This window comes from Mustelus asterias, chromosome 15, assembly GCF_964213995.1.
Source record: "Mustelus asterias chromosome 15, sMusAst1.hap1.1, whole genome shotgun sequence".
NCBI classification, from domain to species: Eukaryota; Metazoa; Chordata; class Chondrichthyes; order Carcharhiniformes; family Triakidae; genus Mustelus; species Mustelus asterias.
The window spans coordinates 8,345,960-8,365,228 of NC_135815.1; the positions used below are offsets into that span (position 1 = coordinate 8,345,960).

Here is a 19,269-nt window from a genome sequence, read left to right on the forward strand (position 1 = left end):
TTTCTCGCTCGCTCTCTCTTTCTCGCTCGCTCTCTCTTTCTCGCTCGCTCTCTCTTTCTCGCTCGCTCTCTCTTTCTCGCTCGCTCGCTCTCTCTTTCTCTCTCGCTCTCTCTTTCTCGCTCGCTCGCTCTCTCTTTCTCGCTCGCTCGCTCTCTCTTTCTCGCTCGCTCGCTCTCTCTTTCTCGCTCGCTCGCTCTCTCTTTCTCGCTCGCTCGCTCTCTCTTTCTCGCTCGCTCGCTCTCTCTTTCTCGCTCGCTCGCTCTCTCTTTCTCGCTCGCTCGCTCTCTCTTTCTCGCTCGCTCGCTCTCTCTTTCTCGCTCGTTCGCTCTCTCTCGCTCGCTCGCTCTCTCTTTCTCGCTCGCTCGCTCTCTCTTTCTCGCTCGCTCGCTCTCTCTTTCTCGCTCGCTCGCTCTCTCTTTCTCGCTCGCTCTCTCTTTCTCGCTCGCTCTCTCTTTCTCGCTCGCTCGCTCTCTCTTTCTCGCTCGCTCGCTCTCTCTTTCTCGCTCGCTCGCTCTCTCTTTCTCGCTCGCTCTCTCTTTCTCGCTCGCTCGCTCTCTCTTTCTCGCTCGCTCGCTCTCTCTTTCTCGCTCGCTCGCTCTCTCTTTCTCGCTCGCTCTCTCTTTCTCACTCACTCTCGCTCGCTCGCTCTCTCATTCTCTCTCTCTCATTCTCTCTCTCTCATTCTCTCTCTCACATTCTCTCTCTCACATTCTCTCTCTCACATTCTCTCTCTCACATTCTCTCTCTCACATTCTCTCTCTCACATTCTCTCTCTCACATTCTCTCTCTCACATTCTCTCTCTCACATTCTCTCTCTCACATTCTCTCTCTCACATTCTCTCTCTCACATTCTCTCTCTCACTCCCTCACTCACTCTCTCCCTCACTCTCTCCCTCACTCTCTCCCTCACTCTCTCCCTCACTCTCTCCCTCACTCTCTCCCTCACTCTCTCCCTCACTCTCTCCCTCACTCTCTCCCTCACTCTCTCCCTCACTCTCTCCCTCACTCTCTCCCTCACTCTCTCCCTCACTCTCTCCCTCACTCTCTCCCTCACTCTCTCCCTCACTCTCTCCCTCACTCTCTCCCTCACTCTCTCCCTCACTCTCTCCCTCACTCTCTCCCTCACTCTCTCCCTCACTCTCTCCCTCACTCTCTCCCTCACTCTCTCCCTCACTCTCTCCCTCACTCTCTCCCTCACTCTCTCCCTCACTCTCTCCCTCACTCTCTCCCTCACTCTCTCCCTCACTCTCTCCCTCACTCTCTCCCTCACTCTCTCCCTCACTCTCTCCCTCACTCTCTCCCTCACTCTCTCCCTCACTCTCTCCCTCACTCTCTCCCTCACTCTCTCCCTCACTCTCTCCCTCACTCTCGCTCTCCACCCCTCCCCCCCTCAAATCCCAGTTTGCCTTTTCCTGCCCAGGCCATGGAATTTCTGGGAATGGCTTGCAGTAATTTCCCAGCTCCTCCTGCCTGTCGCTTTTGTCCCGTTGATATTCGCGAGAAAACAAAATTGTCCCTCAGGCTCACAAAGGTGCTTTTGTTCTGCATTGAGGCTGCTCTGAATGGACTGAACTCCACCCAAAGCAGCTCACTACATCTCAGGTGTGCGTGGGACATCCGATACAGCAGCAAGACTGTCTGAAATGAGGCTTGTGATGTCTGGTGTTTCCTCACACTCAGCTGCCTTATGCTGTGTGTCTGAGGCATTTTCAATGTGGATGGTTCAGGTCAGACACCCTCTCAAGGAAGTAATCACAATTAGCTTGTCCTAATCCCCCTCAACTTGCTGGTCCTGTAAATGCTGGATTGTGCTAAAGAACAATACAGCACAGGAACAGGCCCTTCATCCCTCCAAGCCAATGCCGATCATGTTCTCCTATCTAGATCAACTTTCCATTCCCCGCCTCTTCATGTGCCTATCCAGATAAGTCTTAAATGTCGCTAATGTGTCTGCCTCAATCACCTCACTTGGCAGCGCATTCCAGGCCCCCACCACCCTCTGTGTAAAAACTCCCCCCGCACATCTCCACTGAACCTTCCCCCCCTTACCCTGAACTTGTGCCCCCTTTAAATTGTCATTTCTGCCCTGGGAAAAAGCTTCCAACTGTTCACCCTATCTATGTCCCTCATGATTTTATGAACTTCTATCTGGTCATCCCTCAGCCTCTGTCTTTCCAAGGAAAACAATCCCAGTTTATTCAACCTCTCCTCATAGCTAATACCCCCCATACCAGACAACATCCTGGTAAACCTTTTCTGCACTCCCTCCAAGGCCACCACATCCTTCTGGTAGTGTGGTGACCAGAATTGGACACAGTATTCCGAATGTGGCCTAACTAGCGTTTTATAAAACTGTAACATAATTTGCCAACTTTTATACTCGATGCCCCGTCCGATGAAGGCAAGCATGCCACATGCTTTCTTCACCACCTTTAAGGATCTGTGGACCTGTACTCGCGGATCTCTCTGTGTGTCCATGCTCCTGATTGAATCATAGCTCCCACCTGAATTAGATCTTCCAAAATGCACCACCTCGCATGTGTCCGGATTAAATTCCATCTGTCATTTCTCCGCCCAATTTTCCAGCCTATCTATATCCCGCTGTATTCTCTGACAATCTTCATCACCATTCGCAACTCCGCCAATCTTCGTATCATCCGCAAACTTGCTAATCAGACCAGTTATGTTTTCTTCCGAGTCATTTCTATATATTACAGGTGTTGAAATTGTTCTGAACTGATCAACAGTTCAAATGAAAAGATTTCCTGGAAGAGTGGTTAAGATCATGGCAGTGGGATTGTACGAAATGTCTAGATGCTGTAATGGGAAGGTGGTCGGGCAGGGTTGGGTTTGACAGGGCTATGGGGAAAGAGAAGGGGAAATGAGATTAATTGGACAGCTCTTTATGTGATGGGCCGAATGGCCTCCTTTTGCTCCGTGTGATACTGAGGCCGTTCCCTTTTCTTTTCTAGCTGTCTCAAACCTGGACGAAGAGAGTAAATGGACGGTCCACTATAAAGCATCATGGCACCAGCAGGAGAACGTGTTCCTTCCGTCAAGCCGCTCCTCATGCGTAGAGGATTTGCACCAACAAGCCAAGGTTAACCTGAAGACCGTACTGCGAGGTAAGGGCCTTCCGCCTCTCTTCCTCCCTAACCCCCACCCCCACTGGCCTCCCCCGAGGGGTGACCCAGATTGAAAACATCAAAATCCTTCCACAGAAACATGGCGAGACATCAAATCGAGTGAACCAGTCGAGTGCAGCACGGCTCAAGAGCCTCGGGAGGAAGGATGGTCGCATGCAGTGTAAAACTGCACTGTTGCCTCACAGAGCCAGGGACCCGGGTTCAATTCCCGGCTCAGGTCACTGTCTGTGTGGAGTTTGCACATTCTCCCCGTGTCTGCGTGGGTTTCCTCCGGGTGCTCCGGTTTCCTCCCACAGTCTGGGCAATAAATGCTGATCCAGCCAGTGATGCCCACATCCTGTGAAAGAATAATTTTTAAAAATGTATGCAGGCAATAGTGTCCCAACATTTCACAGGAGCAGTGTCAAATGAAAATTGACACCAAGGCACATTAGGCAGATGGGTGGGAGGTTCTTTGGGAGCATTTTTAAGAAGAAGGAGAGGCAGAGAGGTTGAGGAAAGGAGCCAAGGCAGCTGAAGGCATGGCGCCCAATGGTGATGTGCAAGAGACCAGAATTGGAGGAGCTTAGAGATCTGGAAGGGTTACAGGGCTGGAAGAGGTTGCAGAGATAGAGGGCAAGGGCATGGAGATGAGAAATGGCTCGCTGCTATTGGTAGGCATTGCAGCCAACTCCCTGTCAGTTGTTTGCAAAGTGACTCGAGCTATAACCACATTACCGGTCGGCTGGGATGGATCAGAGGGCTGGTGTGGACTTTGTGAATTCAGCCAGGACTTGGGGCTTGTCTGGGAAACGGAGTGCGGTGGACGGACCGAGAATGCGTGTCTGCCATTCACTCGCCATGTCACGTAACAGCACCAAGATAAACAGGGCCACACGAGTCACCATTCTGAGGGGGTGGAACAGCTTATATGAATAATTGGGAGTGGTCGGATGGGACAGAACTGTACCAGTGACGCCTTGTACACACCAACACTGCAGGATAGCGAGAGAGATGTGAAAATGAACCGTGTGTGTCGAGGGATTCGGTTTCACAGCGCTGGCTACAAATTCCAATGATCAGGGAAGCCAGTTAGCATCGGAATGGGCTGGAGTGCCCTCACATTCCTTTGCCCGCCACCCCCTACCGTCATGGAGAATGTCCCCCTCACCGGCTTCCCTTTGTCACACGAACCAACCTGCTCTGTAAACTCATAAACCAGCGGGGAGCACTGACAGGAAGGAAGAGGAAAGCGTCTCAACAACTGAGTGGTTTCTCCAATGACCCGGCACTTCCCAGTTTACTGCAAAGAACCCCCTGTCATTACTCAAGAACTGACGGGGCTTACCGTTTCAGCCCCTTAACAATGCACCCACGAACCTCACACTAAGACACCCACTCCTTTAGATGCTGCAGTACTATCGACTGATAGTCTCAACAACCAGAGGGCGGCACGGTGGCACAGTGGTTAGCACTGCTGCTTCACAGCACCAGGGACCTGGGTTCAATTCCCGGCTTGGATCACTATCTGTATGGAGTTTGCACATTCTCCTCGTGTCTGCGTGGGTTTCCTCCGGGTGCTCCGGTTTCCTCCCACAGTCCAAAGATGTGCGGGTTAGGTTGATTGGCCGTGCTAAAAAAACAAATTGTCCTAACATGTGTAGGTTAGAGGGATTAGTGGGTAAATATGTAGGGATACGGGAGTAGGGCCTGGGTGGGATTGTGGTCGGTGCAGACTCGATGGGCCGAATGGCCTCTTTCTGCACTGTAGGGATTCTATGATTTCTATGAACCTTGCTGAATCGGTCGAATTTCCCAATGTCTGTTTCCGTAGCCATTCATCTCCCCTCTCTGCCGCCTGGCTCCGCGCGCGGGAGTTCATAGTGCTTCTCTACAGGCTGTTCCACTACATGAAGCATCGCCATTGATTCAAACTTTGACCTGAACCAAAGTCAACAGGCATTTAGTTTGGAATCACCAGATGATTCCTGACAGCGTGTGTTTATTCAGCTGCTTTGTAGAACTATCCACTTAACCCTCTACCCCAGCTCTTTCCCCAATGGTCCAGTATATTTTTCACCTTCAAGTATTTATCCACTTCTCTTTTGCAAGTTGAAGAATCTGCTTGCTCCGTTCTTTCAGGCAGCACATTCCAGATCACAAGAACCCACAAGATAAACATGTGTTTTCCTCTGGTTAGGAAGCTAACTGTGGCCAGTGCCTGTGGAAGGAACCCGCTTATAGACAATTCTCACAGTCAATGCCTTCAGTCTGCAATCCTGCACAGAAAAGGGGGTCTCCGTCCCAGACACCGGGAACAGCAAGACTCTGTCCCAGACACCGGGGACAATGAGTCTCCGTCCCAGACAGGGGGAACAGCGAGCCTCCGTTCCAGACGGGATGAACAGTGAGTCTCCATCCCAGACACTGGGAACAATGAGTCTCCATCCCAGATGTGGGGAGCAGTGAGACTCTGTCCCAGACGCCGGGAACAATGAGTCTCCATCCCAAACGTGGGGAACAGCGAGTCTCTGTCCCAGACATTGCAAGCAATGAGTCTCCATCCCAGACGACGTACCATTCCAGATGAGTCTCCGTCCCAGACACGGGGAACGACGCGCCTTCGTCCCAGACAAATCTCCGTCGCAGACGTTGGAAATAGCGAGTCTTCATCCCAGATGACTCTCTGTCCCAGACGAGTCTCCATCCCAGACGCTGGGAACGGCGAGTATCCGTCCCGGACAAGGGGAACAGTGAGTCAGCCGATAAAGAGTTTTTACCCTGTGTAGGAAATAGGGTCCATTTGGACCCAGCACCCTCCCACAAACAGCAGTGTTCTCGTGCTTACAGTGATAAATATCGACTGGGTGTCTGGAAAGAACTGCCCCTGCTGCTGCTGCTCTAAGAATAGTGGCTGTAGGATCTTTCACAGCACCTCAGTGAGCAGACAGTGTTTTAGCAGCAGCAACTCCAACAGTGTAGCACTCCCCCCTGCACTGCAGTGTGACAGTGTGAGCCGCACAAGTATCTGGACTGGGACTTGAACCCACGACACTCTGACTGCAAGACGACCCACTGAGCCATGTCCAAGAGCAGTTCCTGTGGCTGAAAATTCCTTCAGTGGCAAACAAAAGGGGGAGCCTGGGGGATATGTGCGCCTTCAGTGCGAAGGGTAGATGCTGCAGCTGTCAGTGAGCTGTGAGAATTGCACATTTTGTTTTTGTTTCGAGACGTGAGTTGGTCTTTGGGCAGAAGGTCACAGAGAGAGAGAGTGTGTCTGGCTGAATTCTGTGAGCGCGCTGCTCCAGCTGTCACACTGCCACGCAGCTCACGCTACTTATCTCAGTCCTTCCTCTGGTGTTTGCACAAAGGGACTGTGTGAAGGAGGCCGGCGCGGCAGCTCAGCAGCCTTGTGTCGGCATTCCCCGCTCCAACATATGCCCGGGATAAGTGATGGCAGGGGGCAGGGAAGGGGGTCTCGATGTAACACAGCTTTACCTCATCCAGACAGCAGCTGGGTGTGAAAGAACGGCCATAAATTCACTGCCAGATCTGCTAATTGTATCACAGCAGCCAGCCCTGCCGGGACAAGTCCAGAGGGTCCTGTTAGGGGCGCCCTCGGAGAGAGTTGTCACATAAAGTTTATTTATTAGTGTCACAAGTAGGCTTACATTAACACTGCAAGGAAGTTACTGTGACAATCCCCTAGTTGCCACACTCCGGCGCCTGTTCGGGTACACTGAGGGAGAATTTAGCACGGCCAATGCAGCTAACCAGCACGTCTTTCAGACTGTAGGAGGAAACCGAAGCACCTGGAAAATACCCACGCAGACACTGGGAGAGCGTGCAGACTCCGCACAGACAGTGACCCAGGCCGGCAATCGAACCTGGGTCCCTGGTGCTATGAGGCAGCAGTGCTAACCACCGTGCTGCCCCTGGTACTGGCTTCAACAGAGCAAGAGTTGTGCCCACTTCCCAACGTCACCCTCAAACAGCAACAGTTCATATATAGAGCCTTGATGTAATAAATCACGTTATGATGCTTCATGGGACATTATAGAACAACATATGACACCCAGCCATGTAAGGGATATGAGGGCAGATGATCAAAAGCTCAGTCAAAGAGGCAGGTTTTAAGCAGGAAAGTGAGGATGAGAGGTGGCAAGGTGGAGGGAGGGAATTCCAGAGCTCAGGGTCTAAGAGCAGCCAATGATGGAGCGATTAAAATGAGGGATTCACAGGAGGGCAGTGTTAGCGGAGCACAGAAAGCTCCGCGGGTTGTGGAGCTGGAGGAGGTTACACAGATCAGGAGTGACGCCATGGAGGGATCTGAAAACATGGATGAGAATTTTCAAGTCCAAACATTCCTTAACCAGAAGCCAATCCAAGAGCACAGGGGTGATAGGGAACGGGACTTGCTGCAAGTGAGGACACAAGTCAGCAGAGTTTTGGATGAGCTCAGGTTTACGGAGGGTAGACTGTGGGAGAGACTGGAATAGTCAAGTCGAGAGGTGAATCAGCTGCGTACGCTGCCCTCCCCTCCCCCAGGCCATCCTTCACCAAGCAGAACAATTTCAGCAGTTGGACCGGCTGGAAATTGGGTCAAAAACTGGGAGATGCCATTTAATTGTGAGATAGACAGGCGAAGAAACTGGTGGGAGGAGAGAGTCAGAAGGTGTGATTGGCAGAGAGAAAGCAACCGAGCGGGCCAGAGAGAGCACGCAACAGAGAGAGAACGCAACAGAGAGGGCGCGACGGAGCGAGAGGACGCGACAGAAAGAGAACGCGACGGAGAGGGAGGGCACGGTAGAGAGCATCTGACAAAGAGTGCAAGGCAGAGAGAGAGTGTGCCAGCAACAGAGAGAGATGGACAGAAAGGAGAGAGGAAAGCTTGCACCCATGTGAAAGAGAAGACAGAGCTGGTACTGCCTTGCCGAACACGGAACTGTTTGTTCATTTTCTGTAGTTTAGTGATGTAAAATGCAGCATGTGAGCAGGAGTTACCGAGCCCTGTTCAGCACACCTTTCAGGACATTTTGATTCATAATTGCAACCAAAGAAATGAATGACAGCAGTGAGTTGGTACATGAATTGAGATTCAGACAAGGGTTAGACCCTGAGTACTGAGCTCACAGCTATAACACCATTGATTTCTTGATAAATCGACCAGTGCTTGGCCGTGACATTTCAATAAACTTTATTATTATGAGGAATGGCCAAGCCATCCGTTAATAAAGTGCATTCTCAAACAGATCCTGCAAAGGGCAGTTCTGTCACTGTAACCTTGTTGATGTGGTATAAGCTGTCGCCACAGTGCACGATGCTGGAGGGGGCGGATGTTGAATACTAGGGGCACGGGACCATTTTGAACAGTGTTGATCCTCTTGGATGTTGTTGCAACAGCGATGTAACAAGCAAGAATATTCCATCACACCCCTGACTTCAGGCTTTGTGGAGGGCAAGAGTTGAACTGCTCATAGAATACCCAGCTTCTGCCCTGGTTTAGTACAGGGTATGGCTGTTTCCATGAAACAGTAAGAAGTCTCACAACACCAGGTTAAAGTCCAACAGGTTTATTTGGTAGCAAATACCATAAGCTTTCGGAGCAATGTTCCTTCGTCAGATGGAGTGGTCTCTGTTCTCCTTCTGACCACTCCATCTGACGAAGGAGCATTGCTCCGAAAGCTTATGGTATTTGCTACCAAATAAACCTGTTGGACTTTAACCTGGTGTTGTGAGACTTCTTACTGTGCTTACCCCAGTCCAACGCCGGCATCTCCACATCATGTTTCCATGAAAGGCAGGCTTCCAGATATAGAGCTCATTTCATGACACCTCAAAGCATCTTACAGCCAATTAACTTCTTCTGAGCAAGGTCTTGTGATGCAGTGGGTAGCATCCCCGCATCTAAGCCAGAAGCTCTGGGTTCGAGTCCCACCCCAGGATAAGATGGCCATGGGAGGTGTGTTTATAACGTGGTCAAAACAGGATGATTATCAGCCAATGAATCCTTCCGTATACCTGATAGTCAGGTGGGAGAGTGTCCTGGTCAGCTACATGGAGTGGCTGTAGCCTCAAGTTAGTGACCCGTTCCAGGAAAAAACAGTTTTGGAAACAGAAGCGCGGGCTTTTTCTGCGTCATGTATCTCTAGACACAAAAAAAAACCTCAAGTCTAAGAAGTGCTTTTTAAATAGTGACTGTTGTAGAATCACAGAACAGTAACAGCACAGAAGGAAGCCATTCGTCCCATCATGTTAATTCTGGCCCTCTGAACAAGCAATTCCCCTCGCACCACTCCCCTGCCATTTTCCCCGTCGCCCTGCGAATATTTCAAATGATTCATTAGAAATGGAGGAAGCAGAGCAGCTAATTTTCAAACTCCCACAAATAGCATTGCGGTAGTGACCGGGTCATCTGTTTCTGTGATGTCCATTGATTGGCTAAGGCACATAGATAACTAATTCCCCTACTCTTCTTCAGAATAGTGCAGGCAGAGTCATCGGTTTAACAGCACCTCTGACCCTGCAGCCCCCTCAGTGCTGCCCTGCGAGGGTCAGCCTTAATCTTTGTGCTCAAGCCCTGGACTGGGACGAGGACCCCACTTGCTGCTCCATCCTCATATTCCTTCATTCCTTGCTTACACTGGGTTAATGGCACATTTATACTAAACCCACCCTCCCCCTCCTCCCCTGGGGTCTCGTGCTAGACAGAATGTTGTCTCCTCCTCATCTGTAAATTAATGCAGCTTACTCCCAGTAATACCATCTGAAAGGGATTAATGAGCTTTTAAGCACCTTCTGCCACTCGATAAATTTCGAAGTCACAGCAAGCCGGGAATGACCCCCAGAAGTACATAACTCGAAAAGACAAATACAGGACGGGTTGATTGATGAATTCTACAGTCTGATCAGAATGTTGGGCCCATTCTGATGTTTATTCTCCACATGAACCTCCTCCCACCCCGCTTCCCCTCAACCTGATCAGCATATCCTTCTATTCCTTCCCCCCCCCTATGTGTTTATCTAACTTTCCCTTAAATGCATCTGTGCTGTTTGCCTTGACTACTTGTGGTAGCGAATTTTTAATTTGATTTGATTTGATTTATTATTGTCACGTGTTAGTATACAGTGAAAAGTACTGTTTCTTGCGCGCTATACAAACAAAGCATACCGTTCATAGAGAAGGAAAGGAGAGAGTACAGAATGCAGTGTTACAGTCATAGCTAGGGCGTAGAGAAAGATCGACTTAATGCGAGGTAGGTCCATTCAAAAGTCTGACGGCAGCAGGGAAGAAGCTGTTCTTGAATCGGTTGATACGTGACCTAAGACTTTTGTATCTTTTTCCTGAAGGAAGAAGGTGGAAGAGAGAATGTCCCGGGTTGCATGGGGTCCTTAATTATACTGGCTGCTTTTCCAAGGCAGCGGGAATTGTAGACAGAGTCAATGGATGGGAGGCTGGTTTGCGTGATGGATTGGGCTACAGTCACAACCCTTTGCAGTTTCTGTTCTGTAATCAAGTTCACCTTCAAAGGCATTCAAAGCTGTTGGCTTTAAGTGTGATTGATACCAATATACCCAATAAAGGACCTGCCAATGTGGGATTCAATCACCTCAACCCCACCCAGGTCTCGCTGAGTGGCGCCAAGGCCAGTTCCAGCAGTTTCACACTGCCCTGGTTCAGGAGGCCAAATCTGAGATCTTGTATGGAATCTGAGCAGGATTTTCCAGCTCCCCGCGGCGTGTTTCCCGGCGGTGGAGTCACCTCACCATTAACCACCAGCCGGATCTTCCAGTCCCGCTGAAGTCTACAGCATTTTGTATGGCTTGCCCACCAAGCTGCCAGGGAACCCGTCGCGGGGGTTCGCCTTCAGAGGGGCCGGATGATCCCACTGGCTGGTAGGACCAGAAAGTCCCGGCCTTGTTTGTACCACCCGAGACAAGATAGATCAACACAGCATTAAAGCATAAAAAATTCAAGGCTGATGTTCCAGTTCAGCACTGAGAGAGGGCTGCAGTGTCAACAGAGGAAAATGTAACTGGATTGATTAGTAAGTTTGCGGACGACACAAAAGTTGGTGGATTTGCGGATAGCGATGAGGACCATTAGAGGTTACAGCAGGATATAGACCAGTTGGAGACTTGGGCGGAGAGATGGCAGATGGAGTTTAATCCGGACAAATGTGAGGTAATGCATTTTGGAAGGTCTAATACAAATAGGAAATATACAGTAAATGGCAGAACCGTTAAGAGTATTGATAGGCAAAGGGATCTGGGTGTACAGATACACAGGTCACTGAAAGTGGCAATGCAGGTGGAGAAGGTAGTCAAGAAGGCATACGGCATGCTTGCCTTCATTGGCCGAGGCATTGAGTTTAAAAATTGGCAAGTCATGTTGCAGCTTTATAGAACCTTAGTTAGGCCACACTTGGAATATAGTGTTCAATTCTGGTCGCCACACGACCAGAAGGATGTGGAGGCTTTGGAGAGGGTACAGAAAAGATTTACCAGGATGTTGCCTGGTGTGGAGGGCATTAGCTATGAGCAGAGGTTGGAGAAACTTGTTTTGTTCTCACTTGAGCGACGGAGGTTGAGGGGCGACCTGATAGAAGTCTACAAGATTATGAGAGCCATGGACAGAGTGGATAGTCAGAAGCTTTTTCCCAGGGTGGAAGAGTCAATTACTAGGGGGCATAGGTTTAAGGTGCAAGGGGCAAGGTTTAAAGGAGATGTACGAGGCAGATTTTTTACACAGGGAGTAGTGGGTGCCTGGAACTCGTTACCGGGGGAGGTAGTGGAAGCGGATACGGTAGTGACTTTTAAGGGGCGTCTTGACAAGTACATGAATAGGATGGGAAAAGAGGAATATGGTCCCCGGAAGGGTAGGGGGCAGCATGGCTTGGAGGGCCGAAGGGCCTGTTCCTGTGCTGTAATTTTCTTTGTTCTTTGTTCTTTGTTTAAAGTTTATTTTATTAGTCTCACAAGTAGGCTTACATTGGTATGTTGATGACTGAATATCAGCAGCTGTGTTGGAAATCCTAGCCACTGGTGGGTGAGATGCTGAGTGCCAGTCGGGAACTCTGGACATTACAGGACAGCATGGCGGCACAGTGGTTAGCACTGCTGCCTCACAGCGCCAGGGACCTGGGTTCGATTCCCGGCTTGGGTCACTGTCTGTGCCGAGTCTGCACATTCTTCCCGTGTCTCTGTGGGTTCCCTCCGGGTGCTCCAGTTTCCTCCCACAGTCGGGAAGACATGCTGGTTAGGGTGCATTGGCCGTGCTAAATTCTCCCTCAGTGTCCCCGAACAGGTGCCGGAGTGTGGGCGACTAGGGGATTTTCACAGTAACTTCATTGCAGTGTTAATGTAAGCCTACTTGTGACACCAATAAAATAAACCAATGAATGAACTTTTTTTTAAACTTTAAAAAGCATTGCTGTGAATTTTAACAAAGACTGAACTGGTTTTGATTCTAACAGATGCTGCAATTTACACCCAGTCTTTTCTCAGACTCTCTCTCTCTCCCGTTCTTCCTGTGTGTCTACAGACTGTGATAAGCTAAGGAAGGATGGTTTTCGCAGTTCCCAGTACTACTCACAGGACCCAGTATTCGCCTCGTCTTCATCCCATCTCTCTGCAAGTTGCCTGGACGAGGAGGAAGATCAAGAGCAAATAGTAAGTCTGACTAAAAACCCTTTTCAAGCATTTCTGTTGAGTTTTTTCCCCCCCCCCCTTGCTTGCTTGTTACAGCGTCTGTAACCTAATGAAGGATATTGTATTGGAACATCACGTTGGGAGGGGTGTGTGTGTGTGAGGGGGGTGGGGGGGGGTGGGGATTAGTGTGCCAACCTGGACTCTCCGAGAACATTGTGCTTCACTCAGCTTGAATGCTGTCTCCCTCAGTGGGGACGTTAAACGGAATAATTTGTGTTTCATTTCAGCCCTTGTTCAGGCGAGAGAGGAAGTGCGTTTCAGTTAGAATTAACAAACATTTGAGAGCGGCAGAGCTAGAATGACCGCACTTGCTCAACTCCTCCCCTCAATCCCCAACAATTTCCAATTCATGAAATCTTTCATCGACCCACGACCCAAAATCAATAAGACACCAACGCAAGAAGCAAAATCCTGCGGATGCTAGAAATCTGAGATACAAGAAAATGCTGCTGGAAATACTCAGCAGGTCAGGCAGCATCTGTGGAGAGGGAAACAGAGTTAGCATTTCAAGCTGATGCCTTGCAGCATGGACGGTACAGGTTTGGAGGGCCGAAGGGCCTGTTCCTGTGCTGTAATTTTCTTTATTCTATAAAACTGGAGCACCCGGAGGAAACCCACGCAGACACAGGGAGAAGGTGCAAACTCCGCACAGACAGTGACCCAAAGCCGGGAATTGAACCCGGGTCCCTGGCGCTGTGAGGCAGCAGTGCTAACCACTGTGCCGCTGTCTTTCAGATGAGATTTTAACCTGAGGCTCTGCCTGCTCTCTCGAGTGGGTGGAAAAGATGCAATGGGCCTATTTTGAAGAAGAGTAGAGAGTTTTCCCCGAGTGTCCGGGGCCAATCCTCGCTCAGCTTCACAGAACTATCAGTCACTATCAGACTGGTGTTTGTGGGAGCTTGCTGTGCATAAATTGGCTGCTGTGTTTCCTATGTTACAACAACAACTGCACTTCCAAAGCACTGCGCTGGCTGTAAGGTATCTTGTGGCATGCGGTGGTTGTTAAAGGTGATATATAAATGCAAATCTTTCTCTCCACCACCAGAATATTTTCCTTGAGGAGTAAGGTTGGGCTGTGGTTATAATCTTGGACTAGCAACCCTAGACGGTCACTCATTTAGATCTCACCCAAAGCGGCACGGTAGCACAGTGGTTAGCACTGCTGCTTCACAGCTCCAGGGACCTGGGTTCGATTCCCGGCTTGGGTCACTGTCTATGTGGAGTTTGCACATTCTCCTCGTGTCTGCGTGGGTTTCCTCCGGGTGCTGCGGTTTCCTCCCACAGTCCAAAGATGTGCGGGTTAGGTTGATTGGCCATGCTAAAATTGCCCCTTAGTGTCCTGAGATGCGTAGGTTAGAGGGATTAGCGGGTAAATATGTAGGGATATGGGGGTAGGGCCTGGGTGGGATTGTGGTCGGTGCAGACTCGATGGGCCGAATGGCCTCTTTCTGCACTGTAGGGTATCTATGATTTCTATGAAGGCGGGTTTTAAAAGTGAATAACTGGTTCACTTCTGCCCTTCAGGGTTGGGAACCTCTGGCCCGTGTCTGTGGTCAGGCTTGCGTCCAACTCCCACACTGTGTGGTTGATGCTTAATGTCCCGAAGGGGTGGTACAGTGGTTAGCACTGCTCCAGGGACCCGGGTTCGATTCCCGGCTTGGGTCACTGTCTGTGTAGAACATAGAACATAGAACATAGAAAGCCACAGCACAAACAGGCCCTTCGGCCCACAAGTTGCGCCGATCACATCCCCACCTCTAGGCCTATCTATAGCCCTCAATCCCATTAAATCCCATGTACTCATCCAGAAGTCTCTTAAAAGACCCCAACGAGTTTGCCTCCACCACCACCGACGTCAGCCGATTCCACTCACCCACCACCCTCTGAGTGAAAAACTTACCCCTGACATCTCCTCTGTACCTACCCCCCAGCACCTTAAACCTGTGTCCTCTCGTAGCAACCATTTCAGCCCTTGGAAATAGCCTCTGAGAGTCTACCCTATCCAGACCTCTCAACATCTTGTAAACCTCTATCAGGTCACCTCTCATCCTTCGTCTCTCCAGGGAGAAGAGACCAAGCTCCCTCAACCTATCCTCATAAGGCATGCCCCCCAATCCAGGCAACATCCTTGTAAATCTCCTCTGCACCCTTTCAATGGCTTCAACATCTTTCCTGTAATGAGGTGACCAGAACTGCGCGCAGTACTCCAAGTGGGGTCTAACCAGGGTCCTATAAAGCTGCAGCATTATCTCCCGACTCCTAAACTCAATCCCTCGATTAATGAAGGCCAGTACGCCTTCTTGACCGCATCCTCCACCTGCGAGGCCGATTTAAGAGTCCTATGGACCCGGACCCCAAGGTCCTTCTGATCCTCTACACTGCTAAGAATGGTACCCTTCATATTATACTGCTGCTTCATCCCAGTTTGCACATTCTCCCCGTGTCTGCCTGGGTTTCCTCCGGGTGCTCCGGTTTCCTCCCACGCTCCAAAGATGTGCGGGTTAGGTGGATTGGCCATGCTGAATTGCCCCTTAGTATCAGGGGGAACTAGCTAGGGTAAATGCATGGGGTTACGGGGATAGGGCCTGGGTTGGATTGTGGTCGGTGCAGACTCGATGGGCCGAATGGCCTCCTTCTGCACTGTAGGGATTCTATGAAGGCAACAAGGGGAGAGCGCTGACTGCTGCCCCTGCCAGCTCATCAAACCCCAAGATTGAGTAGAGGGTTTCAGTTTGGCACAGATTATATTTAAACCTCCTTCACATTCATTATCGCTGAGGGCAGATTTTAAGCATTTCCTCAGCGCTAAAATCAAAATGTTGTCAATTCTAAAGCTGCATTTAAAATCCCTTAAATTGACTGCTCACCCTTGTGGTGTAAGTGTGCAGTGCTGTGTGCTAACACATTCAACCAGGCATTATCAAGTTCTTTACAAAGGGATTAACCAGGTAAAAAAGGGTATGCTTATCTTTACAGCTCTCTGACTGATGTGGGTGGTTTTAACTGCATTTCTGTTTCTTTGTCTGCAGTTATTTTAGTCACTCTTTTTTTGTTCTTTCTTTCCTCTGTTCTGTTCTTTTACTCCAGCAACATAACTTCTTAAGTTGCCTTAGTCTCTGCTGCCATTTGACTTCATGGAAGAACCAGGTACACACACGCCACACACTGGCTCGGCAATCTGCTTTGCTTGTCTCGGCCATGTCTGCAGTCCCTCGTAGACCCTGATCCGCCGTCCCCCTCCCCGGGTTCCTGCAGCCTCTTCTGTTCCATTGCATGGCGCCGCACTTTGTGTGCCTGTCAATGAGACGATGCTGCTGCTTCCCTTTTATGTTGACTCACGGCGGCAGTCACCGATTGCTTGATGTTGCATTTTGCTTCGTCACCCACTGCCCACCGCTGCTTCCATCGACTGCTTTTAATCCCTGCCTACTACCAGCCCCCAACCCCTCCATCCATCCTTTCCTTCAAGCCATTGGTTCTTGCCGGGGTGATGTTCCATGGTGCCCGCACACACATTCCCTTGGCAGACCCAAGTGGGCACAAGCCTGAATGGGGAGTGTCAGCTGGCCACGTGCCCCTGAAGTCCTCGCACATATTGTATATCCATCTATGTTCTGCTGGGAGTCTGTGGGAAGTAATCGAGAGTGTCCGACCCTAATTGATTCTCCCCACCCTAATCCTTGAGCACTGAGGCCAATTATATCACCCCTAACGCTAACCTGGCTGGAGGTTAGCCTTGCCAGCTGTGGCTCAGTTGAAGCACTCTTGCCTCTGAGTCGAAGGTTCTAGGTTCAGGTCCCACTCCAGTACCGGAGCACAGAAGTCAAGGCTGACACTCCAGCGTAGAACTGAGGAGGTGCTGCACTGTTGGAGATGGGAGCATCACCACCTGCGAGTTCCCCTCCTCGCCACACACCATCCTGACTTGGAAATGTGTCACCGTTTCGTCACTGTCGCTGGGTCAAAATCCTGGAACTCCTCCCTAACTGTGGGTGAACCGAAACCACATGGAATTCAAGAAGGTGACTCAATCCCACCTTCTCGAGGGCAGTTAGGGATGGGCAATAAATGCTGACCTAGCCAGCGACACCCACATCCCATGAAATATATTTTTTAAATTGCACAGAGTGGTTAAGAATCACAGAAGCTGTGCAGAAATCAGATAATTACAGCCTGAAGCTTTCAGAATAGAGGGGTGTGCCTGTGTGTGTGTTGCTCTGTGTGTGTGCGCATGTATGTGTGTGGGTGTGCGTGTATGTGTGTTGCTCTGTGTGTGTGCGCATGTATGTGTGCGTGTGTGTGTGTTGCTGTGTGTGTATGTGCGTGTGTGTGTGTTGCTGTGTGTGCATGTACATGTGTGTGTGTGCGTGTATATGTGTTGCTATGTGTGTATGTACGTGTGTGTGCGTGTATGTGTGTGGGTGTGCGTGTATGTGTGTTGTATGTGCGTGTATGTGCGTGTATGTGTGTTGCTCTGTGTGTGTGCGCATGTATGTGTGCGTGTGTGTGTGTGCGCATGTATGTGTGCGTGTGTGTGTGTTGCTGTGTGTGTATGTGCGTGTGTGTGTGTTGCTGTGTGTGTATGTACATGTGTGTGTGTGCGTGTATATGTGTTGCTATGTGTGTATGTACGTGTGTGTGCGTGCGCACACGCGCCTGTATGTGAGTGCCTGTGGGTGAATATGTGCCGTGTGTGTGTCTGGCTCACAGCTGCTTGAAAGGTTCCTGTCCTTTGGGGAGTGGCAGGGTTCTCTGTGTTGCTTCTTCAGCTTTTACTACCTCAGCTGCTGTTAACCCTCTGCTTCCCATCGCTTGCTGTGATATGGAATTAGACAATGATTGAATTGAACAAGCCAGAGTGGAGTGGACAGCGGCGAGCTGAGAGTGGGAAGAGGAACACATTGGTGGGTTAAGTTGTGAGAAAGATACAGGAGAGGCTTGGGATTTTCAGCCTGAGACAGAGATATCTAAATGAGAATATTTCAAAGAGATACAAGAATTAAAAAAAAAAAATTTGCTCCATCCTTAAAGTTACAAAGCCAGCGCTCAGAGTGGACCAGACAAACCCAAACCCATTCCTTCCAAAAACCAAGTTCAAAGTCCAATTGAATCCAATTCAAGGCCCCCACAAGAGAGACAAACAAGTTCCAAGCTGACAAGATAAGGCACTGCGCCTCATCTCGGGCTCAACCTGACACTTGGATCTTAGCCAAAAGGCCAAGAAACGATGTAAGATGGTTATGGGAATAAAAAGGTAAATATTGCTTTCCATAGATTCAGACGAGTACAAGGTAAATTTTAAGATTAAGGTCAGGCCCTTCACACCAAACCTAACCGAAGCTCTGGACTAAATTTCAGGAAGAGCAATGGAGGTAAACACGTTTAAGAAATAATTGGATGCAGAAATTTGGGCAACTTTAGGATCAACCTGGATGGATGAATTAAAATGGTCTGAATCCTCATCAGCAGTGGTCCTGGGGTTTGGATGGTTCGCACGCCTCCCCTCTATATTTTAAAACCCCAACAGTTACCACCTGCCACTCCCAATTCCCTTCCTATCCTGAGAGAGAGGTCCGACCTGCACTTGCTGATGAGAGAAGACCTAGCCATGATTCCCATCCTGATTAACTACCCAGCCACCCTGCTGAGGGCAGAGAGGGAGAGTTGGATTTTCCCATGATGCTCTGCAATGATCAATGTGGGGCCTAAGCATCGAGTCTGATGGAGGAGCCTGCCGATACGCAGTAATCCTCCTGAGATTAGGGCAGTGGTGTTACAAGCTCCCGCTGTTTGACGTACTGATCCCTCAGGCAGCAAGTCTTCCATCTAAAAGTTGGTGGTATCACGGTGGCAGAACAAAGGAGTATATTTTGCTTTTTCATTTTAATTCAGCTTACTCGATCCGGAGTGTGATCATGGAGAAGGTTTATTGTTAGTAATTGTGTTTCCAGGGGGGAGGGTACCAGTTTCTGACCTTAGATACGACATAAGATCGCAAATAGGAGCAGGAGTAGGCCAGTTGGCCCATCGAGCCTGCTCCACCACTCAATAAGATCAACACACTATTGACTCACCCCGATTACCATCACCATCTGATTGCTTCTTACTCTCCTGAGCTGCTCCCATCAACGAGGCCACTGGTTTTGGGCTTCACAAAGGATAATGAATTGTTTGAACTGCACAGCCCCATTTCCACAACAACACCCCCCCCCCCCCCCCCCCCCCCCCCACTCCCACCCCCACTCCCACTCCCCCACACCCAGCCTGACATTTAAATCTGGCAATTAAAGCAAGTCTGAGTGATGGTGACCTGGCAGCGAGCATCAGTAAAAACCCATCTGCTTCACTATTGTCCTTTAGGGAAGGAAATCTACTTTCCTTATCCGGTGTATATGTGACTCCAGATGTGGTTGACTCTTAACTGCCCTCTGAA

At 49.8% G+C, this 19,269-nt stretch overlaps 1 protein-coding gene across 1 annotated transcript in view; it reads left to right on the forward strand.

The window, feature by feature from the left end:
• LOC144504890 (NHS-like protein 1) overlaps positions 1 to 19,269 on the forward strand; it is a 259,032-nt gene that overhangs the window by 221,509 nt on the left and 18,254 nt on the right. Inside the window, exons 4-6 of the mRNA XM_078230638.1 lie at positions 2,973 to 3,125; positions 12,670 to 12,797; positions 15,924 to 15,983. Of these exons, the coding sequence (XP_078086764.1) occupies positions 2,973 to 3,125; positions 12,670 to 12,797; positions 15,924 to 15,983 (341 nt within the window). The remainder of the gene's footprint in view (positions 1 to 2,972; positions 3,126 to 12,669; positions 12,798 to 15,923; positions 15,984 to 19,269) is intronic.